Source organism: Medicago sativa, chromosome 7 (assembly GCF_051527215.1).
Source record: "Medicago sativa cultivar Bolivia chromosome 7, Bolivia_mono, whole genome shotgun sequence".
In the NCBI taxonomy this organism is placed as follows: domain Eukaryota; kingdom Viridiplantae; phylum Streptophyta; class Magnoliopsida; order Fabales; family Fabaceae; genus Medicago; species Medicago sativa.
Window position 1 is genome coordinate 99,735,711 of NC_140755.1, and position 25,428 is coordinate 99,761,138.

Sequence of the window (25,428 nt, forward strand, 5' to 3'; positions counted from 1 at the left end):
AGATAATAATGTTGGAGGTTATAAGTATACATGTCATAGGTGATGGATGAAAGTTTCATTCCTTTAGATGAAGGACTTATCTCTATACTGAGCATTGATGTTGGAGGGATTTATGGTGTTTGGCCTCCAGCCGTCCTGGAAGCCAAACTTCTTGTACCAGATTTTTTACACGCTTTCTTGCCATCTCTTAAGCCAAAAGAAATAAAAAATATGGGTGGTATAAATAACTTGAAGAAAATTGCTAACTTTGTTTTTTATACAGTATTGGATTCTATCAAGATCCCAGTTAAGCACAAGGAGGCTGAAAGCAATGAACTGAGTGCAAGAATACTTTATTAAATGAGAAATGATATTTTGACAACCACTTTTTGACAACTTTTGGACAACTTTCTCTCTCATACTCACATGATGTTATCCTCTCTCTTCCTTTTTCTCTCTCCATTGTTTTTGACCAATAAGAAGTGAGAAAAACAAGGTTGTCAACAAAGTTGTCATCAAATGGATGTCAAAATATCATTACTCTTATTAAATATTGTATGTAACGTAGTAATAATATATACATAAGCAGCAACTTTCTTAATAGTAGGATATAACTCAACCATGAATAAGTACTCTCTGGATCTAATGGGCAAGTTTCACCACTTGGCTGAACTAACGGAGGGAGATCACACAATCCAACATTCCAACTTATTGTGTAATGCATTTTTTATTCCTCCCTCCTTCATCCTGTCCTTCAATTCTTTCACATTGCACCACATTCCTTTCTCTTGATCTTTGAAAGCATTAAATAAGAAACATGATGTTTGCTCTACGGTCTGCGACTCCTCTCAGCACAGCAGCATACTCTCCAAGTTTCAAATTTGAATTGAATGCAGACCACAAGTTGAAAGTAATGCATCCCACAACGGAACGTCAGGCTCAAATGACATGTTCTTGATTAATTTTTCTGCTAAATGAGCAACAAAAAGCATAAGTTACCACCAAACTAAGGCAATCAAATTAGCACACCAGGCAACATCACATTAATAATTCAGATCAACTATATAAGAAATACAATGAGTAGCTTAAAAGTGAATGCAAATGAAATCTGGTAATAAAATATGGTTTGCACTTATAAACTAGAATATCAAACACTTCACTAATACCGTGCATCGTATAAATTTGAGACAACAATGTTATCACAAATTTGATAGCACGAACCAAATTTAAAATAATACAGGGAGGTCAAATATTCTCAAGTGGCATTGCTCATTCCTTGTTACATTTGTTCTTATTATTATAATAAATGTGAAGTAATTGAAGCTTGGCATCTGCAAATCATGACAGATTTCATCTTTCTTTTTTTAAAAGTAATTTATTGATTACATCAAACATGATACTACTACTCTCCAAGCACCTTAAGTGCTGCAAAAGTGAGGTAAGTTAATTTGGCAATTAAGCACATAAATGTAAAAAATAACTTGGCCTCTAAAATATAAAGACAAGTGCTGCAAGTGATGGGACCCGAAAAGATAGGGGGAAGTATTCTATATACTCGGCCTTCATAGTACGAAATTCATAAAACATGAAACCTTTTACGTTGAACATAAATATATATCGCTAATTGAAAGAAACAGTCTAGTTGAAAGATGACTCACATTGATGTACAAAATAATCAAGTTGAAAGGAAGACTAGTCCGGAAGCGGTACTGATTCGATGTCCGTGTGACAGAAAAAGACTCAATCATAGAACTATCAGAGTCAGAGATGTGATTGTGATGGTAACTCCAGGTCAAGGTGCCGGGTTCAGTGAGTCTGGGTGGTGGCACTTGGTCCAACGAGTATCGGAAGTGGAGGTACTCCGCTTCAGTGAGTTTGGACTGTAGTGTCCACTTTGATTTAGGTTAAGTCCCCTATAAAAAGGTGAAACAGGATCACATACCACTGTTTAGTATCTTTTAAGTTTGCAGGGGTGATACTGAGTCACTGAATCCAACAATTTCAATGGTTCAGATTTGGTGGAAGCTATTTGACTTGCACCTGGTCTCAACAATCATAATCCTATATTGAACTTATCATTGATAGAAAACATGAAGAATAAATACTCAAATTCATAGAACCTTTGTATTTTTGTAAGAGACCAATTTTGTCGACGAAAAATTAAAATACCAATATGATTCCTAGGAATAACAAATGTGGGTCAAATGGGTTCTTTTAGGGATGTTTTAGTCCCTAGTTAGTGGCAAACGAAGGTCATATCAGGTAAAAGAGATTCTAAAAATTGTTAATGGGTAGTGACTAAATTTGTTCCCTTGCATTGAAAGGAAGATGAAAATTCCCACTAACCAAACATGTGTTTAAAATAAGTAGAAAAAAGACCAAAGAGAAATCCTTATTCTGCGAATTCTAAAGAAGGTACAGACATATGGTTCGGCTGGACAAATTATAAAACAAATCAAAAAACATGAAACAAATTGTTATGTTTCGTAAAAAGCACCTTACCATAAACACCAGTAAGGCCAACAAGGCAGAACATATTTTAAAATAACAACGAAGCTCAATTCCAAACCCAATCAAAGAACTCCCAGAGCAAGTTCATCCGAAAAGGACTGTTAAAAGTGTAAGCCTTACATTAATTACCTAAATTGCGACTGTAAAGTCTGGCCTTCCAAAGAGTGAGGTAAAAAGTTTGTCACAAGAATAGTAAAAAAATAAGTAGTCCTCATATTTTCTTTTTATAGATAGCATACCAAAAATAACTGACTTACTCATGTTGAATGCAAGACTACTTGTTTGCAAGGTGAAGAGTGTGCAGGAGAATTTCACATTGTTTATACGATACGATTTTGATTTCACCCTTCAAAATCTTGAGTGAAACTTATCATGAGCAAGCCCTTCCTACGTAATATGCAGAACAAATTTCTGTTCAAAATCTTGAGAGAACTTATCATGACCCCATATGGGAGCCTTTCGCACTAAACTTGCCAAGGGAACTCTAAATTCGAGGACAGAGGGCCTTCTGAGAAATTACACAGAGAAGATGAGAGACTACATTCTCATTGATATTCATGGAGTCACTGTACAAGGCATATGTAGCAGCTAGCCTTGCTACTACTACATATATGCTAAATAATAGTGCAGCAGAATTCACAACAAACTATCTGAGTCATACTCCTAGAATCTGTTAATTTTAAGTTATTTGTTACTAGTTCATAACAAAAGCATACATTAAACTAGGAAAAACAAACATCATGACCAGCATCCAATAATACTTACACAAGTCGCAACAGGTATATTACATAGATTGAAGCACCTTATAGATAATAAAATAATAAGCAATGACTCAAAAAATAACTCAACAAAAAATAACCTTACAACTATTGATTGATTTAACTTCATTGGGAAACAAGGCAAGGGTCCAAGTAAGAAGTTATAGCTTAAAACAAATGAAGTAGCAATAACTTCTAAAATTCCATCTATATATGTCCAGATATATGAAAGGAAAAGATTACCCTGTATCATTTCTCTGTTGGCTTTGTCAGTAATTGCATATAAACGCGATTGTCAATTTCTTTACACATGTAGGCTTCGATATAATCATTACCATACAGGGGAGATTTTTTAAAAGGATTTGAAGCAATCAGAATAAACTCTACTTTTGTCTTAATTGAACCCAGTTTGCTGAATTGCGCACGGTTTTTATCACCAGGCTGAACTTACAGAGAGACGGAGATCACTCAACCCAACTAATTGCCGTCTGTTTTTTTATTCCTTGCTCCTTCATTGTGTCCCTCAATTCATTTACACTGCTCCATACTCCTTTCTCACCTTGGATTTTTGAAAGTACCGAGTAAGAAACAGGATGACTGCTCTCCAATCTGCGAATCCTCTCAGCAGCATACTCTCCAAGTTCCAAATTTGAATGCAGGCCACAAGCTGCAAGTAATGCTCCCCACAACACAACATCAGGCTCAAATGGCATATTCTTGATTAAATTTTCTGCTTCATCAAATCTCCCTGCTCTTCCATACAGGTCCACCATGCAACTATAATGCTCCATCTCTGCATGTATTCCATACTTTGTCAACATATCCGTGAAGTGCTTTTCACCCTCTTCAACAAGACCAGCATGCACGCATGCCGACAACACATTCACAAATGTAACTTCATCAGGGGTAATGCCCACAACTTTCATCCTATCAAACTCCTCGAGTGCTCGTGCAGCTAGTCCATGGCTTGCATAACCTCCAATTATTGCATTCCAAGAAACCAAATTCTTATCCCTAATGGAATCAAAAACACCAAATGCTGCATCCATATCCCCACATTTTGCATACATATCAACGAGCGAGGTCAGCCAGATAACATCATTTGCTATGCCAGACTTGATGATACAGGGGTGAACCTGCAGCCCCATTATAAGAGAGGAAGAACCTGCACATGCATCCAATACACTTGAAAATGTGAAATGATTGGGACGAGTTTCAGTCTTAAACATAAGAACAAAAAGCTTCAATGCATCCACAAATCTCTTGTTTTGCACATACCCACTAATCATTGCTGTCCAAGAAACTACATTCCTCTCACTCATATCATCAAAAACAGACCGCGCTTTGTTAACCTGCTTGTTCTTGACATAACCATTCACCAAAGTAGTCCAAGAAATTATGTTTCTTTGAGGCATTTGATCAAAGGCAGTTTGAGCATCAACGAATTTTCCCAATTCCATATAACTAGAAACCAAAGCATTCCAAGATGTAACATCTTTCATCGATATATCATCAAAAGCTCGACCTAAAGCTTCTTCCTCCTTTAAACCTGCATAAGCTCTGATCAAAGACGACCCAACAAACACATTCAAGTACAGTCCTAAATGAAATGCCAAAGCATGAACTTGACGAACCAAAACATCCAACTTGGTACTAATAACCGCTCTGAGCAACATCGAGATGGTGTAGTCATTGGGCACTACACCAGCTCTTCCCATTTGCAAGAAACATTTGTAGAGTCCCTCTGAGTTTCTAGTTCTCTGAAAACCAGAGAGCATGATGTTCCACGAAACTGCGTCTTTCAGAGGCATTTTATCAAACAGGTCGCAAGCGAGTCGAATTTGATTGTGTTGCACGTAAGCAGTCATAACCATGTTCCAGGAAACAATGTTGCATGATAAAGGGTTTTCATCCAACAGTTTATGAGCTTGTTTAACGTTGTTGTTGTCAATGTAAGTGTTAATCAAGTAGTTAAGTTGTGGTGTTGTGATTGTAACAGTACACATGTTGCGGGAACATGGTGTCTTCAACCACAATCTCTTCAGTACATGCATCCTAAGAATAGTCTCCGAACGTGGACAATAAATTTTTTTATATAGAGACTCCCGTAATAATAAGTAATTACTATATGACATTAAAGTAAAAATATTGAAGAACTAATATGACAATATTAACAAAACATTTTAACACGAGGGACTGTTTGGATTATAGAAATGCACAATTAAGGACTATTTTAATAGTACACCAAGGCAAGGCAAGGCACTGCACCCCCCGCACTGCACTGTTACTCACAAGCTTAATCACTATCTTACAATTTCAATATATTTAGGAACTATTGTGGCTACTCCTTACACATTCGGATATCAAAATTATTATTAACCCTTTTTTGTTACAAATTGATCTTTTAAGTCATAAAATATATGTATTATTGTCTAATTTTCATCAAACTCGGTCAAAAATTGTTTATGTGGATGTTTAATATTAAATTGGTATGTTTAACTTCACCGTTCTTAAAACTAGAGTTTATATGTATGTTATCAATCTTTATTTGAAACAAAATTGATCGTTTACTGAATTTATAATAATATTGATGAAATATTTATCTATAAAATTAGACTTGAAAAGAAAAAAACAAGAAGAAGAAAATATGTGTTAGTAATCTTGATTTGAAAAAATAGGTAACATTGTAAATATTATATGACTTAAAATACCAATTTGTAACAAATAAAAACTTAAAATCAGTATTCGTGATCTTAGCTCAGTCGGTAGAGACAATGCATAATATATGCAAGGTCCGGGGTTCAAACCCCGACCATCACCAAAAAACTTAAAGACCATCCGGGGTTCAAACCCCGACCATCACCAAAAAACTTAAAGACCAAAAACTTAAAATATTGCAAAAAAGAATTAGGACTAATAATAAATGCTAACAAAGATTTTTAAAATTTTAAAATTTTACTCAAAAAATTTAAAGATGATAAAAGTAGTCTATAAATGTTAACAATGATTTTTTTTTTTTTATTACTCTTATCCAAACGAAAACATTATGAAATGAAAACAATTCAATTGAATCATTTATTTGCCTTACATTTTAAATTCTCTAAAAGAAAGTTCAATTACCTCATTCAAATATACTCTTAAAACACTTGATAACTTCGACCCTTTATCCAAAACACGTTCCCAATGAGGCTAATAATATCAAGCAGCTTCTGAAATTAACATGGAGATTTTCCATGTTTGAACATATGAAAATATAAGACCCTCTCTCTAACTATCTATCAATTCAAAGTATACTTGCAGATTCATGTTCCTTGTCACAAATTGGACTGGACAATGTCAGTGACATTCTCTCTTAAATGGTATACAAGTGTAGTAATGAGCGTTATTCTAGCACAATGAAGTTATATAGATGAGAACCTATTTGAAGTCCTCGTAGACAGACATGATAGAGGGACGGGGTGCAGAAAAGATGCACACAAGAAGAAAGGAAGAAGAAACAAGAAACATGATCAAGGAGAAGAAAAATAGTTCAACAACATGTTGAAATAAAAAAGGGTAAAAGAGTAACTAGCTAATTAAGATTATCTACTCTATTATATACCCTACAAATTGAGGGAGAGAAAAATACAAGGCAAGCCAATATGGGACGAAATAGATTTCATGTGTTTCATGTCAGTTCATTCATTCTATAGAAGTAAATAATGGAATCTAAACAAAGCTATACACTATGCAGTAATTCCCTCAATTAACAATCTCTATATCACAGCATAAGTTTTGACGGACATTTGAAACATTGCATTGTTAATTATACGCATATCCAAATAATGTGGCGTCTTTTATTCTAAAAGTACTCCTGCCAATCTCAAATATAATAACAAATAAGGTCATTTTGTTGGTCCAAAATAAGTATTACCATATCTTAAGTAATGATATCTTTTCCATGATATCATTCAACTTTTAATAACTTTTTTATTCTGAGCAAACACATTTTAATGAAGGAGTAGTTTGGACAATGCAAAGTGAAACAGAACTTCAGTTAGACTGATATCAATGTTTTAAAGATTGGCCATTAAAAAAACAGTTTTAAAGATTGACACAAATCATAGGTTCAAGTTCAACCGATTAAATAAGAAACCGCTCAGTTCGCTGACTGGTTCAATTTTGGTTGCACTATAATCTAGTTGAACCACTTTTTACCCTAAAGTGGTTCTTATCTTTTGTATTATTTAGTTTTGCTTTTAAAATAATTAGGTATAATCTGATACAACCATATATGTACTTTAATCTTGAGCCGATGGAACGATGGCCTAAAAAGTCTCACCAATTCGATTTTGAGTCCTGATTTTAAAACATAGGCTAATATGCAGCAATCAAAACCTTCAAGAGTTTGATGGCTGCTATCCACAACATTCATAATTCTCATTACACTTAAAACAATTGCCACAAAAGTTAAAAGCTTTCCCTGGGAACGAAAACATGAATTGCACTTTTATATTTCTGATACAATAAATGTTTTCTACTCAAAACCTTCCATATAAATATCCATAAGACTGATATCAATAAAACCTTGAAAGGAATTGTACAAATTGAAACACCTTTCCACATTGCACCTGACAGATAACAAGGAAAACTTCGTTCGGTAAGTACATCCATTGACAAGCTTTAAATTCAAGAAACAAGTCCTATAAAGTTAAAGCACGTGGGGTTAAATAGTGTTTTGCCTTGTCAATTGAACGAAATTTGGTTTACCCCCTATGCAAAAAAAAAAAAAAAAAAAAAAAAAAAAATTTGATTCCAACCTTGTAATTTCAATATTTTTTGGATTTCAAACTTTAGTCCATCTTCTTGTACAAATAAGCTGACATGGCGCATTACTGTGCAAAATTGATGAGTTGGAAATTTTTATTTCTTTTCCCAAAAAAATATTCCATCTGGAATTCTTCTATCGAAGACATAATTTTTTTTTTTTTGGTCTTAGAAGAATTTAATTTCAGTGGATGTGAAGTCCCGGGTTCGAACCCGAGTCACGACGTCCGGCCTTGCAATTTCGGCATTTGCCAGTTGAGCTAGGACTTCTAGACATCGAAGACATAATTTAAATAACTTAAAACATTAAATTTTTAACGTAATTAATAAATTCATCCAGGTTCATCTTGATCTTCATCTTCATCATCCCAACTTAAATCTTCATCCAAACCCATCCAATAAACATCATCCAACATCAACAGAACCCATCAATGAACTTCATCCAAAAACTCTCACTCTATTGGTTATTCTTCTTCCTCTTTTCCACCAAGACCAATTTCCACCACCACCACCAACATCGATAACACTGTATCTGTACCACCATGCACCACCACAAACATCTTTATCTCCCTCCTTCTCTTCTCTCTCCGCTCTCTCTACTCCCTTTTCTCTTTCCTTCATTTCTCTTCCCCTTATTTTTCACTCTTCCCTTTTTCCTTCCTTGTTTCCCTTCTTTCCTTTTTCCTTACCCTCTTTCTCTCCTTGTTCTCTCTTTAATTTCGATAGAGAGAGAGAGTGAGAGAGAGAGATGGTTCTTAGATCTACATTTTTTCATCATCATCAAAGAGAAGATTTGATCAATACACGAGTGGTTCAGTTGAAGAATACGGTGATCAAGAAGGAAGGTGAAGGTTTGATTTTAAAGGGTATCAAGGTATGGGTGGGAAGGAAGGTGGTGAATGGTGATGGATTTGGGGCTCCTTGTTTTTTTAATTTTGTTTTTGTACCGGGGTGAAAATGGGAAGTGGAAGGGTTTGGGGCTGGGGAAAGAATAAGTATGATAAGATTTTGTTTTTTTTTAATTTATGGATTTTCGAATGAATTTTTGGGTTTTCATTTGAGTCCGTTCTTGAAATTAAGATATGAGTTTTTGCATTTTCTGGGTTGAAGGGTTGGAGCAGATGAAGGAGGTAAGGTGTTAGAGGAGATGAAGGAAAATAAAAAAATAAAAACAAGTGTTTAGTAATTTAAAATACAAGTGGCATAAAAACAATTAAAAAAGAAATTAAAAAGTCAACTCAGCATGCGACATCACCATGTTTGCAGTCATGTCATGAAGGTCTAAAACAGAAGAATCTTCAAATGACAAGGTTGGAATAAAATAAAAAAAAAAAATACAAGGGTGTAAACCAAAACTCGCTCAAATGGCAGGGTGCAAAATACTACCATTTAACCCAATTAAATATGATGCTTAACAAATCATACCAGTGTCGTTTGTGACAAATTTAAGCTCTTACCGGAGGAATTAAAGATCCGAGGCCTTTTGTTTTCTAGGTCTTTTATGAGCTGCTGTAGGTGGAGCTCCATGCCCCTATACAAATAAAGTTCCCGAGACCAACCAGTAATAGTACATTATTAAAATGGTCCAAAAGTAAATGTAAAATTAATCAATTGACGGGAGAATAATTAGACAAAAAAAATTGTGGTGTACCTTGCGTTTTTGGTCCTTTTTGCCAACCCTTTCGCCTGAAACAACAGTTTTATGCATATGTTTAATGATAAATAGATGGCATTTCCCTTACTTTATAGAAATTTAGAAAGCAGGTACAAACAAAATTAATATATATTACCTCCAAAATTCAACGAATCGGGAATAAATGTACGATCCTGATTCCCACCACGAAACAAATGTGTCAGTAGTTTCCAAACCACGAGCCTAAAACAATAGAAGGGAAACTAGTAAAAAGAAATAAAAATATGAATTTCCGACCTTTGGTGTGCCTGGTGTTTCACCGTAGGATCCATCACGGAAAGATGAACCTTCGGCCTCTTTATATTGCACCTGCCACGTATTTCACAACAAGTAATTAAATCAAAGAAATTTGGGGGGTGAGGGAAAATAAGCCAGTATAGAATGTTGCTGATTCTATAAACAATCATACATTAGACAGGAATATTGCAAGCCCATGAAAATTCTAACAAGTGAAATCACCATCTGGTTATAAACATGAATGAATGAATACATTCAGCAAAATAAGATTCTCTCAACTTTCTTATACCAATATACCTGTTTCTGGAGATTCAGCCATGTTAGTATTTCTCTTCTTAGTTCAAGATGCTCTGCACAAACAGCTTTTGTTGGAACCCTCGGTTTCAAATTTACCTGGAATCACAGAATGCATCATGAACCCAAACATATGGTCAAACTCAACTCGTTACAAAAATTTCATTTGGATTTAACATATTTCTGCCTCAATATAAGATTCTACTATCTAATTCATGGGTATTAAGAAAGATGGTTAATTTGGTTAATAGCAATAAATTTGTCAGCAATGTTTTAGAAAGAAAGAAAGAAAAGCAAGCTGCATAAAAAGTTAAGGTAGTCGGGACAAACCCCGAGATCTTGCAATGTTTGCTCAACCCGTTTGATAGTCCGAACTCCAGCAGTTGAGTTTGAAGCTTGCACCATTTGCTCGAGTGCATATGTCCTCAAATATACACGAAGCTGAAACATTTCTCACTATCAGATAATGCTATGAAGTATGAGAATTTAATAAATTGTGCAAATTGCCCCTCATTAAAAAAAGTTATTTGAAATATTTTGATCAATGCAAGATCAAAATTTTGAAGATCAGAATTCTGGTTAATGCCAGTGCTACAAAACGAAGTTTTAAGTTAGCTTGTCTAGTGCCCTAGCACAAATTTCCTTCGGGTTAGAGACTAGTGATGTAATGCAACATTATGAAAATTGTGCCTAGTGTTCTGCTTAACATGATACACCAGCACCTCTAACAGAGCTACTTGACGGAGGAAGCATTTTGACTGTCGTTAGACAATTTAGGGAAGCAATTTGATATTTCGCTATTTAGGGTGCCCAAATTGCCAGACACTTACAATTTCAGAACACAAAATGGTAGTTTACTCAAATAACTTACCATGCGAAGAGAAGCTAGAGTAGAAGCATTATCTGCAGAAGGCACAACCATTTGTGGAAGTTGCACATTCGAAGGAGATACAGTTTCACCAGGGACAGCCCTCTCTGCAACTTCTGCATCAGCATTTGAAGCAACAGCCAATTGAGACTGTTCAGTAACCTGAAAAATGTATAAAATCAATATCCCAGGCATGTGCAAGTACAGATCATGTGACATACATTTTATACATTCCACAAATTTTGTTGCCCCAAATTGGTAATTACTCCCTATTTAACTGTCACTTTTTAAGTGTCACTTTTGGAGAAATTTTTTGTTCCTATTTAACTGTCACTTTCAAAGGTCAATGCAACAATAAATGTTGTTTTACCAACATTACCCTTAGTTATTTATTGTGGAGAGAGAAATATATGAAATAAGATATTAAATGACTAAGGCTATTATAGTAAAAGTATAGATTATTGTATAAGAAAAAGTAACAATTATTGAGTGTCTTGGTTTGTGTAAAATGTTAAAAAGTGACACTTAAAAAGGAACGGAGGTAGTATAAAACAAGAACAAGTGATTCAAGAACACTACTTCAGCATATATTTTACTGTCAGTAAAAATTAATAGTGATTAAGCTATGACTACAAAGCTCTAACTTTAGTTTACCTCCCATGCAAACGAAAATGTGCACAGCATACTAGGAAACATTCCCTAATATTCAAAGTGATGGATAGGAATTTATAATCAAGATTAATCAAGAAATCAGAATTAGATCATAGGAAACTTGACCTTGAATCATGATAACAACTCCTAAATCAATGGTGTATTGGTAAATCAATCTTGAAACAATTACCTTAGAAGCCATCCGTAACTCGGCAATTCTTTTTGCTTCAATAAGAACCTGCAAAATAAAACAATATAAGTAACCAGACGTCATTTATTATGAGGGTAAACCGATGGCAGAAATGTATGAAGTATTATTTTTTTTCTTTGAAGGACAGAACCTCTTCATCTCTTTTCTCTTGTTGTCTTGTTTGGGAGAGGACCATGGACAGTGCCCGTTTTCGCTCCATTTCTTGTGAAACATTATATGGTTCCTACATTGAAAAGAGAGAACAGGTTACTATCAACACATCGCAATGGCTTAAGGCAGGTGAGAGTCTGTTTTAACAGCAAATATATACTAAGAGACAAAAGAGAGTAACTACTTCAAAAACATCATACATTAATATAAAATTTGACTTCACCTTAATGATAGGATGTGTTGCAATGTCCCCGGAAGATGCAGCCCTGGCAAGTAATATAGCCCGCAACACTACATGACAGGGACGTGTGATAAAAAAATCAAGTTCAAAATATCACATTTTTGCTCATGCAGTCTCCATATCATCAGAATTGAAAGGTTTTTTTTTTTTTTTTTTTTAACAATTGAAAGTTTGAGTTAAATGACATGAATTGTGGAGTGCAGCATATAATAATTATTCAACAAAGACGTACCACTATAATATCGATCCTTTAACTCCTCTACAGTCCGAGATGATGGGAACCTATCAGCTATAACAACAAAACGGAGATCGAACCTCTCACACAAATCAAATAATTCATTTGTCTCCTCCTTGGTCCACATCTAGGTAGATAAAGCAGAATAAGGTATATTAATGCATTGAACACTTGGTAAAGGAGATTAATACAAAAAAACTGATAGAATGTCTATGTGTTTAAACTTTCAATTGAGTAAAGCGTAGAACTTAACAAATGCAGTTAAAACAGGATAATTATATATGATATATTGTACAATGGGGTGCAGTGTACAAAAGAGGTCCTTGCAAATAACCAGGTCCATTGATATATAAATTGATTGCAAATTTCCCCTCATTTTTCATGTCTAAACTTACAATAGAAGTCAATGAAGGTCCCACAATCACAACTTGATACATAACATAAAATAAATTTCAGTTCGGTTAGCATAAATTTGCAACATTGTTGTAGTTTAAGCAAACTTATCCATAAATTTCCAAAAAACTGTACAATTAGACATGATTACCCACAGGATCTGTCAAATACTTTTCGTATTCCTCGTCTGTGTATTTGATGATGTCAACAGACTGCATCACATCAAATAGAAGATTGTGAATAAAACCAAAAATATAGCAATGAATAGGAAGCATGAAGAGAGAGAGTAACACAAATTTAGCTACCTTGTTGTACTTGGCAAAAGAATAGTCTCCAGTAGGTAGAACACCATTGACTACTCGAACCTGAAAAAGAAGCGACACATAAACAAAAAACTTTCATGCTTATAAATAATCACAGATAATAATCAATCGCATATTGTGACTGACCCAATGGTAAAGATGAAGATCATCTTTACGAGCAGAATTGGTGAAAGGAAGCCATTGCCAAGTAACCTGAAAAACATAATAACCCCGTTTGGATAATCATCTTAATAAAGCATGTATCACATAAGTGCTTATGAAAATAAGCTGAAAAGGACTTATGGAAACTGTTTTCCCTCTTCACAAGTGCTTACGTCAATAAATAAGTTGAATCAAATAAGTTCAAACCTTTTCGTGAGTAGGAGGCTTTTTCTTCAATTGAGAAGCATCAATTGATGGCATAAGAGGTGGCATTCCACCAGTAAGTGCATAAACCTAAAAATAATACAATTCAATTAAAATCAAATCAGTGATAAATAAAAATAAAATAAAAAAATGAATAAAGAGATGATAAAGTAATGAATGAATAAGCTAACCTCGCGTGAAATGCCATCAGGTTTTCTCTGAGATTCTTTGGGAGGTCGAGATTTTTTATTATCAAGAGAAGATGGAAATGAGTTTTTGTGCAAACCAAGAATATCCTTCGCGTCCATTTAGGGTTTCATAGGAACAACCAAAAACCTTTCAATTCAATTCAATTCTATTGGGGAAAATCACTCCTCCGCTCCAATTTTCCCTCTCAATTTCTCAACTGTTCGACAAAGCTCCGATGCTTCGGCGTTGTACTATCTTCATAAAATTACTGTTTTTTATAACTAACAAAATATTTTCTTTTCGAGGAATAATAACTAACAAAAATTTTGTGTAAATTTTTTTTGTAAACTTCGAGTCGGTCATTTGTATCTTTTTTTTGAGAGAAGTTAACATTTTTGTATCTGTTTTCTGTGAAAAAAATAATATTGATAAAATCTTTAATTATTAATATTTTTATTTGTATCTTCCTTATAATTATTAATAATGTATTTAAAATGTAAACTTAATAAAAAAAAAGAGTTATACATTTAGCTAAAATATTAAATCCTTAATTGATTGTCCCCGTGAGCTTAGCTCAGTTGGTAAGGACAATGCATAAAATATGCAAGGTCCAGGGTTCGAACCCCGACCATTTTGTAGATCTAAACTCCTTAATAGCAATAGCATGACTGACACTCCAACTTTTAGTCTTAATCTGTGATTTGAAAGTCATGAAGCAACAATTATGTTTAGAAATCCCGGTGTATGCACGTCATCAATTGCATCACCATGAATATTGTGTGTAACCGATGAATCGTAACCCAAATACACCTTTTCTTCACCCGAAATCATATCTAACATGTATTCGTTTCTTTTCTCACCTAAAGAATGTTTAGTAGTCAATATAGCTCTATTTTGGAAGTAGGTTATGTCATCCATATTTTCCAAAAGAATAGGATAGTATTGTCTACAATAGATGCAAGAGGATCAATAATGGTTTTGTCAACCTCGTTGTCTTCTCCTATTCTTCCATCACCGGTAGCCAAAAACCCATTATGAAAAATAATCTTCTTCCTTTGGTGTCACCTTCTGAAGCACCATTTAAAAGCCTCATATTTTTTGTCAAAGTCAGCACTTCACAAAAATTCCAAAGGTATGAAGAATTAATAGTCGCATGAACAACTTTTTGTCTCGTGCCTTAGTTTTATGATTGTTTTGTGTATTTATGTTGATTGTGTGTTACCCTTTTATGCATGTTACAAATATGGAATCAGGCAAGGAACCTGTTGAGCGCACCAGGGGTGACAGAAAAACAATGCACGGTTCTGTTTGGAGAGAAAGTGCGGAGAGGCTTCAAGACGGAGTTTTTTTTTTGTTATTTTAATTATATGCTTAAAAAAAACCAGATTAACACATTACAAAAATTAACAGCAGTTTTTTTTTTGGTACAAATTAACAGCAGTTTACGATCATTAAAGTTTCACAATAATATGTGTAATGTCTTACCATTTCATCGGCCACCATCCTGGTGTTAGCACCCAGAATGAAATATTTGGTCGAACTCATGATTATATTTTCGACAAGGCAGATGGGTTATTTCGACATGCTGCAAAGTGCAAACGGATTTCGACCAATAACATACAGACTTCGATACGCCACAATTTCGACCAAGGAAGTTAAAGTTAGAGTACAATAAGGCAAAGTGGAACGTGTAGCGGCAAACAAGGTTGAAGTGCATGGAAGTTATTTCCTAGTGTCTAAGTGCACGGGAGTTATTTCTTAGTGCTTGGAAGTTATTTCTTAGTGTCTTAGGAAGTTATAGAAAGTTATAGAAAGTTATTTCTACTTTTAATCTAGACCTTAGGATTTAGGGGTAGTTTTTCTACAATGTCTATATATATATATATATATATATATATATGAACAAAGGGTTGGTTTCTTGATTTCTGAAACTCTAACACCCCCGACGCGGAGCATATGGTTTCACGAGTGGATAGATCGACAAATTCCAACCACCCTTTACATTCTTACAATTTAATATAATTGTTCTTGCATTATTTTCCTCTTTCTTTTGCAATTTGCATTTCTTTTCATCTTTCTATCTTTTCTTTCTTCTTCTTTTGAATATGCTCACTTGAGCATTTTTCTATCATGTTGTCATGAGACAACTTGTTATTAAAAGGTGTTAGATGCAATTCTGACATTAATGTTCTTAAAGAATTCACGAAGTGATGTTATAAACCGCGAGACCTAAACGATCCCCTTTAAAAATACATTTGTCACCATCGATGGCAAATGAAGCTTTGATTGCCAAAAATCGGTGTAAACAAATTGGCACGTCCGGTGGGACATTTCAAGTTTTGCGCGACCCAACACTTTATATGATTAAAAAATGGTTTTTTTAAGGCATATTTAAAAAAACTTTTTCAAAACCTTGGAAAGAAATTTCCATGTATTTTTTCAATCCTTGGAAAGAAATTTCCATTGTATTTTTCAAAACCTTGGAAAGAAATTTCAATTGTAGTCTTTCAAAAACCTTCGAAAGAAATTTCCATTATACTTTTAAAAATCCTTTTTTCAAAAAAACCTTTGGAAGCAATTTTCATTGTGAACTTTTTCAAACAAAAACCTTTGGAGAAGATTGTCATAATCGTCCAAAAAAATTCAAAATTTTATCTAAAAAAAAATGGAAAATCGTACATGAAACGGGTTTTTAGCCATATTTTAAAAAAAATTGTTGAAGCCATTAAAGGAGGACACCAATTGAATTGGAGAATCTTATCAAAATGGTTTTGAATTTTTTTACAAAGATTGAAACTGAAAAGTTTATGACCATAAAGACGGTTTTTGATACCGAAAATTAAAATGGTTTTTTGAAAACCATCATATTAAATGATTTGAATTTTCTAAAAGGGCAAGTATATATGTGTTTTGAAGAGATCCATGAATTATATATACACACATATTGCCAATTGATTTTTGAGTGATTTATTTGAAGTTCATTAAAGCCAATATACCAAATTTGAATTTGGCTTGGAGAGATGAAAAAGAACTTCTGATGAAGTGGTCGAATAAGACCATACAATGTTCATTTTTGGTATTATGTTTCAAAATGTTATTCCTCTCATGTCTTTCGAGAAACAACATTCTGGGAGGCCTCTGTTAGCACCAAAAATGAAATATTTGGTCGAACTCATGATTATATTTTCGACAAGGCAAATGAGTTATTTCCACATGCTGCAAAGTGCAAAGGGATTTCGACCAATAACATACAGACTTCGACACACCACAATTTCAACCAAAGAATTTAAAGTCGGAGTACAATGAGGCAAAGTGTAACGTGTAGCTGCAAACAAGGTTGAAGTGCATGGAAGTTATTTCCTAGTGTGTAAGTGCATGTAAGTTATTTCTTAGTGCCTTAGGAAGTTATAGAAAATTATTTCTACTTTTAATCTAGAACTTACGATTTAGTGGTAGTTTTTCTACAAGGTCTATATATATCAGTTTGTAATAAGAACAAAGGGTTGGTTTATTGATTTCTGAAACTCTAACACCCCCGCCGCGGAGCATATGGGTTCACGAGTGGGTAGATCGACAGATTCCAACCACCATTTACATTCCTGCAATTTAATATAATTGTTCTTGCTTTATTTTCCTCTTTCTTTTGCAATTTGCGCCTTTCCCTCACGGTACTTGTATGCTATCGGTCATTGAGGAATACTTAGGCTTAGAGGGTGGTCCACCTTTCTCGCGTAAAAGCGATCAGAATTCGAACATGCCGCGTTTTACTGGGAAGGATCAAACCATTGGAACAAATCATTTATTTTCATCTTTCTATCTTTTCCTTCTTCTTTTTTGAATATGCTCCCTTGAGCATTTTTCTATCATGTTGTCATGAGACAACTTGTTATTAAAAGATGTTTGATGCAATTATGACATTAAATGTTGCATGCAATTGTGTCATTAATATGATCCCCTTTAAAAATACATATGTCACCATCGATGCCACCATCGATGTAAACACCTGGTCACGTGAACATGGTACTTCGTCAACAAAGTCAAGTTGTATGGGCCACCGGTCTTCAGTGGCGGCAGGATATCAGCTACAGCCAGATTGACCACGAGTTGTGTTCTGCATTTGCGGAGAGATGACACGAGGAGAAATCGAGCTTCCATCTTCCGTTTGGGAGATGACAGTGTCACTCGATGATGTGTCATGTTTGCTACATCTCCCCATTGATGATATGTTCTTGTTCCACGAAAGTATGCCAAGGGCTAAGGCTGTTCAGATGGCATGGAAGGAGGTGGATGATACAAAAGGTGGACATGCACGATTTAACTACTTGAAGAGATTTTCAAGGAACGTCTTTTGGAGTCAGGAAGCCTAACAGTTGCGGGGAAATCTTAATCATGTGAAGTCACCTCAGGACTTAGGGCTCTCTGCTATGTATGGTGTGGAGACGTGTATGAAGAAGAGGAGTTGATTTTATGTTATGGTTTGTAACTTCAGGATAATTTTTATTTTTATAGTTAGTATTTACCGATAGATTCAAAGCAAATAATTCACTTAAATAGCCACACAAATTTACCAAAGGTAATCATTAAGGCTTTGTTTGGATGAGAAGAGAAAGTGAAAGGAAAGAAAGTAAGAGGAAAGGATGTTGTAAGAATGAAAGTGAGTAGAAAGTGAATGGAAAGTGAGATTGATTTTGTGGTTGTTTGGTTGAAGTGAAAGTGAATAGAAAGTGAGAAGAAAGAAAGAAGTATATTTACAAAATGACATACATGCCCTTACGTAAAGTAAAATATAACAAAGATAATAAAAATTAAATTTACTCTTAATAAAATATAACCGAATGTGTATACATACTATATACTGATAAATATACACTTAGTAAATAACTATTCCTAACGTTTTCCAATAAAAGAATTATTATATTATAATATTATAAAATGATAATATATATATTGGCATGAGGTTATTTTTGACCTTTTCTAATGTCCCTTACTTTCCACAGACTTTTTTCACAATTTAGAGGGGAGAGGAATCTTTTGTGGGACCCAGCAAAAAGTTTTCTTTCCTTGCTCTCAGCTGTGCAACCAAAGGATGGAAAGATTCTTGAAATATGTGATTCCATCCTTGAGGCTTTCTTTCCCTTAAGAATCAATTGTTCCAAACAGGCCCTAAGGGTATGTTTGGTTCCAAAGAGAGAGAGAGGAAACATAGGTGAGTGGATGGAAAGAGAGTGGAAAGATGATCTTTCTATGGTTTGGCACAACAAAGGAAAGAAACTTTTTGCAGGTCCCACATAGAAAATGTTTCTGCGCTGGATTGGGGAGAAAGTGAAAAGATACCCTTATTTTTATTGAATGTACTAAAGTGCCCTTCAGTCTTGTATATTTTTACAATCCATGGTTCAATGTTTTTTTTGTCTTTTGCACAGTAATCTCAAACAATATTTTATTATTTTTAATACTTATACACATTTCTTATGAGACATACTCATGGATAACCATTTTTTTGGACCAATTTTAATATAGTATTTATAGTAAAATTATTTTTAATATAGTATTTATAGTAAAATTATTTAAATGTATCTACTAAACTAAATAAGAAAATTAATGTCCGTTGAAATTACCTTTTTGCCCTTCTCAGGGGTATTTTGGTAATCCTGTAATTTGAGGGAGAGGCATTTTGGTAAAAACAACAGGGATCTTGGTAAGAGAAAATAATTACAGTAAGGACACTGAACTGTATGTAAAATTATAAACAACCTGCAGAAGAGGTAGGAGCCGTATGAGATGAAAATCTCAACAGAAAAAGGTTGATATATATTCTGAGACAGCAGTGAAGTCAACCACAACATAAGGTTATTTAGGTCTTTTATTAAATTCATCTCTTTCTTTCCTCTTTCACTTTCACTCTTACCAAACTACCAACAAATCATCTCACTTTCTACTCACTTTCTTTCCTTTAACATTCTTTCCTCTAACTTGCATTCCTTCCACTATCCAAACACACCCTAACATTTACAACCAATTTTCCATTGCCAAAATTAATTCACTTAAATAGCCACAAATTTACCTTCTCATTAACATTTACAACCAATTTTCCATTGCCAAAATTAAAAGCGAAGTCCACAAGGTAAAACAAAGAAACAGCTCTTATTTTTAAAGTACAGGAACTCCAGCTACCTCTCCAATAATGACCTTTGCCTCTGCCAACATCGCTTGAATTCCACAAATATGTGAATAGTTGCATATGAGTCTAACTAGGTGCATCTATGAATGATATTAGATTAAATTCAAGCTTGAGCGGAGAATGTGTATATCTTGCTTTTCAGGAAATAATTCGTCAAATAATTCGTCCACTAAAAGGCCATATTTCTGGAGTGTTCAAAATATTGCACCTTGTTTCCCCTTTTTGTGGTAGAGGTAGAAGCCACACATTTAGGGTCTGTTTGTTTCCAGGGAAAGAAAGAGGGTGGAAGGTAAAGAGGATGGAAAGTTTCTTGGAATCCGGGCTTCCATCGTTTGGTTCCATGACAGAGTGGAAAGATTGTGGAAAGAAGGCATGGTTTTTGTGGGACCCACGGACAGAAAACTTTCTGCTCATTTAAGCAAGGAAAGCACTGTTTGTGCTGAAATGCCTAAAGCACCCATATGCTTTGGGTGTTGTGATTTGTCCATTTGTAGCTTTTTTTTTATTTGTTTTGCATTTAATATAATATTTTATTTTTATTCTATTTTATAGTAAATATATACAATATAAATATAAATAGAAACATATATTTGGGTTAAAAAATAAAAATATATATATATATTGCATTGTAAGCATACTTTTATATTTACTTTTAAATAAATTTGTTCACACAAGGGTAGTTAAGTCATTTACTAATCAATCAAGGCTTTCTTTCCACTCACTTTCTTATCACTTTCATTCATACCAAACAACCTAACAAATCATCTCACTTTCCATTCACTTTCCTCATACTTTCTTTCCTTTAACAATCTTTCCTCTTACTTTCTTTGGTGATCCAAACACACCCTTAACGCTAGATTAAACCTCATAGGTAATTATAGCAATCATCTCATACTCCGACATAATAAACAGTTTCATAGTTTTGCAGTTTGCAAATCTCCAAAGTGATATGACCTTGAGACACTTCTAGAGCTTTCCCATTTTTCACACAGAATCTACTGAATCATCTTATGATATGGAAAAGACTATTAGACAAAGCATCCCAAAGACAAACAACAACAAAACAGACATGTCAAAGCTCACGATTTTACTTGGATTCTACCAACCCAATTTTATGAGTAACGGGACTTGATTTGAATAATGTAAAGCAAATTCAACTTAACAACACATTTAGAAACAATACCGGCCACAATAATAAACAAGCCTTCATTAATTAATAGAAATATAGAAGGATTTATTTCATAAGATGCTTTTGGAGCCCAGAGATTACCAATGGCTTCAACAATTGCAACTTTCAAATCTCCGTTCTTTATGAAAATCATAAGGCTTTACATTTAGATATTGTGATATCCAACTAGACAAAGAAAGCTTAAGAGACAATTAGCATATTAATGGGTAACAAATGGCCTCAGAGGTAGTGACAATTAGCATATATCAATCACGTAGAAGATCTGGTAATACGTGCAAGTAATACATCATTGGCCACCATCAACACAACTTTTCTTAAAAATGCTTAATCAATGTTTCCAATTTGAAAATCAAAGTTGGAAACACTTTTCATAAGAAAATACTATGGAAATCCAATACAATTTAACTAACACAATCCATCGACAAATCATCATGTTCTCTAATTAGGAGATCTGATGTCCCTGTCTAATTTATCGTCACTTGCAAGTTAAATAACCATGATGAAACCAAAACAAGTAAAACAACTAGATTTCCACAAGTAACAAAACAACCATGAAAACTATCTGTATCACTAATCAAAACACATACTTCAACTAAATTCGATAAGTATGACAATTAAGTTCAACATTATCGACAATAAGACCTAAAGACTATCAGCATACAACGTAGACTACTGAGAAAAAGGAGATCAATGGTCAAAATCTAAACATTATCAACCCTCAGCATATTATTTCATCTTCATTTTTTCAATGGAGAAAATCTTAACCGAATTAATTGATAAAAACGCATCAGAGATTTTCCCATTAGACAAATCAACATTCTCCTTTCGAAGTGCTGAGTCCCTGTCTATCTTGTCATCATCTGCGCATAAGGGTTAGGACCAACATATATATGTTAATATTTAACAAGTGCATAAAGCTTTACATTTTAAACAACATAATCAAGATAAGATTAGACACAAAATATGTTTTTAAACAAAATCCTGTTTTTCTAAAGAAATCAAATTTGTAATAAATTGTGCATCAGAGAGATTCCCACAGACAAATCAGCATTTTCTCTAATTAGGAGATCTGATGTCCCTGTCTAGTTTGTCATCATTTGCAAAATATAAAACCACCCAGAAAATGAAAAATTAAACAGAAATTTCAAGAGAAACAACAACAATATAATCGTCAAAAGTAGATATAGTTTGAAAATTAAATCAGTGCCTCAGAGTAAAATTGTTTCATAGAAATTAATCTCAAAGTATATTTAACACCATCATAGGCACACAATCAGCTTCTTTTTTTTCTCTTTAGGTTGTTTCCGTGCTAGGTTATACAAACGTCATTAAATATGAAACAATTGAAGTAAGTTAAATAAAATCGATAGAAAAAATCAAAAACATTTCCATAGAATAAATCGCAACAAACATGTGATATTTGGATATATCAAAAATCAATTTGGACACAAAAAAAAAGAGGTCTCAGGTTATTTAAACACATCAAAATCTAAAAAAAGATTATCAGACAATGTAGGCAAATAAAAACACATCACTGACCTCGCATTTTAACAACATAAAACAATCAAACACAACAAATAACTATAAATTAGACGTTGAATACAAAATAAAAGCACAGAAAAATTAGAAGGGGAATAAGAGTTGACTCAGTGGTGGCTAGATTAATTTAGGTTCGATTCTGCCTGCAATTGTCCTCACCTCAAAATCAGAAGAGGGAGCTTTGTATCCTCATTGTCAACAATTTTTCATCCCCGATAAAATTGAAGAAATAATTAAAAAATGAAAAATATAAAAAAGATAGATCACTCAGTTCAGCGGGGTTATCGACACGCAAAGCAATCTCTCAAAAGAGAAGAAAGCACTGCACTGCGGTCTGTTGAGCTTGAATTTTATGGAGTCATCATCGTGATCTCATACTAACTATACTATGCAGTATGAACAACAAATATTGAAATCCAACAAAAACAAAATCAGATGAATAAACTATATAATCAATATGAAAATCAAACAAACTGCAATAGAAAAAATTGAAAATGGGAGCGGAGAGACTCGATTGGGTTTTGTTTCTCCACAGCCGCATCTGATCTGAATTTATAGCAAGAGTTAATTAGGGTTTTTGATAACACGCTGTCGTTTTGAAAGGCAACTGTGAAAGCCCAATAAAGACATGGTCAAAAGCCCAGATCACCTAAAAGTACAGTCAGCCCAACCCCTCAGAGATTACTAAGTTTGACCGTTGCCTTTCAAACTTATTTCAAACTTAAAAAATAAAAAATAAAAAATTAATTAATTTACTAAGTTTAAAAATAACTTTTGAAACTTAATTAATTTATGGTGAAACTTATTCACAGTTGCCTTTCAAAACGACAGCGTGTTATCACCTAAAAAGTTTCACCATATTACCGTTGTGTTGTTATTTTTTATTTTTTATTTTAACCGATTAAATAAGTTTTTGATCTCAATAAATTAATTAATTTTTGTTTTAGTCCTTGTAAAAAATTTCACCATAGAGTTTTAGTCCTTGTTAAAGCCAAATTTGTTCAATTATTTGTAAACTTTTAAATTCTTGAATGATCTTTTCACACATATTTAGAATATAATAAAATGTTTCTCCATAAAAAATAGGTCAAATGCATCTAAAAGTCCTTTAAGTTTTTCGTTTTTCCCAAAGTGATCCTTTAAGTTTCAAAAGTCTCAAACAAGTCCTTTTAGTTTTTGAATCGTTTCAAACAAGTCATATTGTAGATAGCATAGTTGGTAATTGCTTCCTTGAACTCATCTTTGGTACCAAATCTGGCTTCTAACACCCATTTAAAATTAGTCATCTTTTTAGGTATGGCAAATGGTGAATAATGCTCTTTGTTGCTATCATCTGAATCATCACCATCATCCTTTAAAATGACTTGTTTGAAACGATTCAAAAACTAAAAGGACTTGTTTGGGACTTTTGAAACTTAAAGGACTTGTTTGGAACTTTTGAAACTTAAAGGACCACTTTGGTAAAAACGAAAAACTTAAAAGGATCTTTAGATGCATTTGACCTAAAAAATAAGTTCAAAATATGATTTACAAGTCAAAATTTTCATTACTTTTATCTTAAACTTTTAAATGTTTTAAAAATTTATATTTAATTCATTTCGTTGTTGAAAAATTCTAATTTGTTGTGGAAGAACTTTTTACAAAGTTCTAAATAAAATTGCAAAGAGATCTTCAAAAATTTAAGGATAATTAAACAAAATTAAATTTAATAAGGGCTGAAACTTTATGCTGAAAATTTAATTTTTAATCTAATCTATTATTTGTTAAAGACTTTATTTTAATAAACATCCTTTCTAGAAGCTTAGTATGGACTATATATATTAGCATGTTTATACATCTATTTTGTGATTGATTTAAGTGGTTCTGGTTTAATTTCACTGGTTTTTTCTCGGGTAGAGTGACTTCAACATTATAAGAGACGATGTTAGTGTTCCATTAAGATGTTAAATTGATTACTTAGAGTATTGATATCTGGTACTTCATCATAAGGAAGCATTTAACAAAGATGATATTTGTACCTTTTCAATTTCATCTGCTCAAAAGGATATAGGAGAACTTACTGAACGGGCTAATAGAGCTGAAACTGAAGTTGTGTCCTTAAAGGCAGACCTTGCTATATTAGATGCTCAAAAGGAAGCTGCCCCTTTTTCAGTATAACCAATCATTGACATTCACAACAAAAAAAAGCTATAACTAGTTCATGGAGACAAGGAGGAGAACAAGGAGAACAAGGAGAACTAATGAGCAAGTTAGTATAGGTAAGAAGAAAATTGAGGGAGTGAAGTTATAAATTGTAACCTATCAAAGAGAGGGAACATGTGACTCTTTGTTATCAGCAGTTCTTGGAGATAATTCTAGTTTGGAGCATAAGCTCTCTTGTGTAGCAAAAAAAAGGTGCATGAACTAAATTGCAAGATAAATATTGGGGCTGAAAATTTACATACTTATGAACAAAAGTGTCTTCTCTTGGAAAGATCAAATCAGACTCTACAATATGTTCTGCAATCTGCAGTGTTTGGCACAGAAAATGAGGTCTCAAAGTGAAGAACTTAAAGATAAGCACAAGGAATTGGGTAGACCTTGCATACAACAAGAGAAGAGGTTGTGATTCATCGAGGCTGAAAATTCTTTCCAA

The 25,428-nt window shown here is 33.6% G+C and overlaps 2 protein-coding genes and 7 non-coding genes across 10 annotated transcripts; all 9 read right to left on the reverse strand.

The window, feature by feature from the left end:
- Nucleotides 1-316: 316 nt before the first annotated feature.
- LOC146911144 (pentatricopeptide repeat-containing protein At1g74630-like) lies at nucleotides 317-5,476 on the reverse strand. 2 transcript variants are annotated; one of them, XM_085730890.1, is made up of 3 exons: nucleotides 3,492-5,476; nucleotides 1,638-1,892; nucleotides 317-946 (listed from the first exon to the last, which is right to left on the reverse strand). In XM_085730890.1, exon 1 carries the CDS (start codon nucleotides 5,381-5,383, stop codon nucleotides 3,713-3,715), a length of 1,671 nt encoding a protein of 556 aa, XP_085587016.1. In that variant the 5' UTR covers nucleotides 5,384-5,476; the 3' UTR covers nucleotides 317-946; nucleotides 1,638-1,892; nucleotides 3,492-3,712. The 2 variants fall into 2 exon arrangements, with proteins under 2 accessions (XP_085587016.1, XP_085587015.1); XM_085730889.1 differs by lacking the exon at nucleotides 1,638-1,892 and having other exon boundaries at nucleotides 3,492-5,464.
- A 2,075-nt stretch (nucleotides 5,477-7,551) lies between these two features.
- LOC146911145 (myb-like transcription factor family protein) lies at nucleotides 7,552-14,134 on the reverse strand. Its single transcript, XM_085730891.1, has 17 exons — nucleotides 13,887-14,134; nucleotides 13,699-13,785; nucleotides 13,477-13,542; nucleotides 13,333-13,392; nucleotides 13,183-13,239; nucleotides 12,632-12,761; nucleotides 12,382-12,449; nucleotides 12,139-12,231; nucleotides 11,988-12,035; nucleotides 11,150-11,308; nucleotides 10,609-10,719; nucleotides 10,282-10,377; nucleotides 9,985-10,056; nucleotides 9,845-9,881; nucleotides 9,706-9,740; nucleotides 9,512-9,585; nucleotides 7,552-7,858 (listed from the first exon to the last, which is right to left on the reverse strand). Exons 1-16 carry the CDS (start codon nucleotides 14,001-14,003, stop codon nucleotides 9,520-9,522), a joined length of 1,302 nt encoding a protein of 433 aa, XP_085587017.1. The 5' UTR covers nucleotides 14,004-14,134; the 3' UTR covers nucleotides 7,552-7,858; nucleotides 9,512-9,519.
- Nucleotides 14,135-21,469: 7,335 nt separating this feature from the next.
- Nucleotides 21,470-21,549, reverse strand: LOC146911146 (small nucleolar RNA snoR122). Its single transcript, XR_015021021.1, has one exon. It is a non-coding gene; the product is annotated as a small nucleolar RNA snoR122 (small nucleolar RNA).
- A 486-nt stretch (nucleotides 21,550-22,035) lies between these two features.
- On the reverse strand, nucleotides 22,036-22,121 carry LOC146911147 (small nucleolar RNA R44/J54/Z268 family). Its single transcript, XR_015021015.1, has one exon. It is a non-coding gene; the product is annotated as a small nucleolar RNA R44/J54/Z268 family (small nucleolar RNA).
- Nucleotides 22,122-22,269: 148 nt separating this feature from the next.
- On the reverse strand, nucleotides 22,270-22,358 carry LOC146911148 (small nucleolar RNA R44/J54/Z268 family). Its single transcript, XR_015021014.1, has one exon. It is a non-coding gene; the product is annotated as a small nucleolar RNA R44/J54/Z268 family (small nucleolar RNA).
- Nucleotides 22,359-22,454: 96 nt separating this feature from the next.
- On the reverse strand, nucleotides 22,455-22,526 carry LOC146911149 (small nucleolar RNA Z267). The gene has a single exon (XR_015020995.1). It is a non-coding gene; the product is annotated as a small nucleolar RNA Z267 (small nucleolar RNA).
- A 185-nt stretch (nucleotides 22,527-22,711) lies between these two features.
- LOC146911150 (small nucleolar RNA SNORD34) lies at nucleotides 22,712-22,797 on the reverse strand. Its single transcript, XR_015020744.1, has one exon. It is a non-coding gene; the product is annotated as a small nucleolar RNA SNORD34 (small nucleolar RNA).
- Nucleotides 22,798-22,896: 99 nt separating this feature from the next.
- On the reverse strand, nucleotides 22,897-22,996 carry LOC146911151 (small nucleolar RNA R30/Z108). Its single transcript, XR_015021013.1, has one exon. It is a non-coding gene; the product is annotated as a small nucleolar RNA R30/Z108 (small nucleolar RNA).
- Nucleotides 22,997-23,054: 58 nt separating this feature from the next.
- LOC146911152 (small nucleolar RNA Z107/R87) lies at nucleotides 23,055-23,165 on the reverse strand. The gene has a single exon (XR_015021020.1). It is a non-coding gene; the product is annotated as a small nucleolar RNA Z107/R87 (small nucleolar RNA).
- Between the last annotated feature and the right edge of the window lie 2,263 nt (nucleotides 23,166-25,428).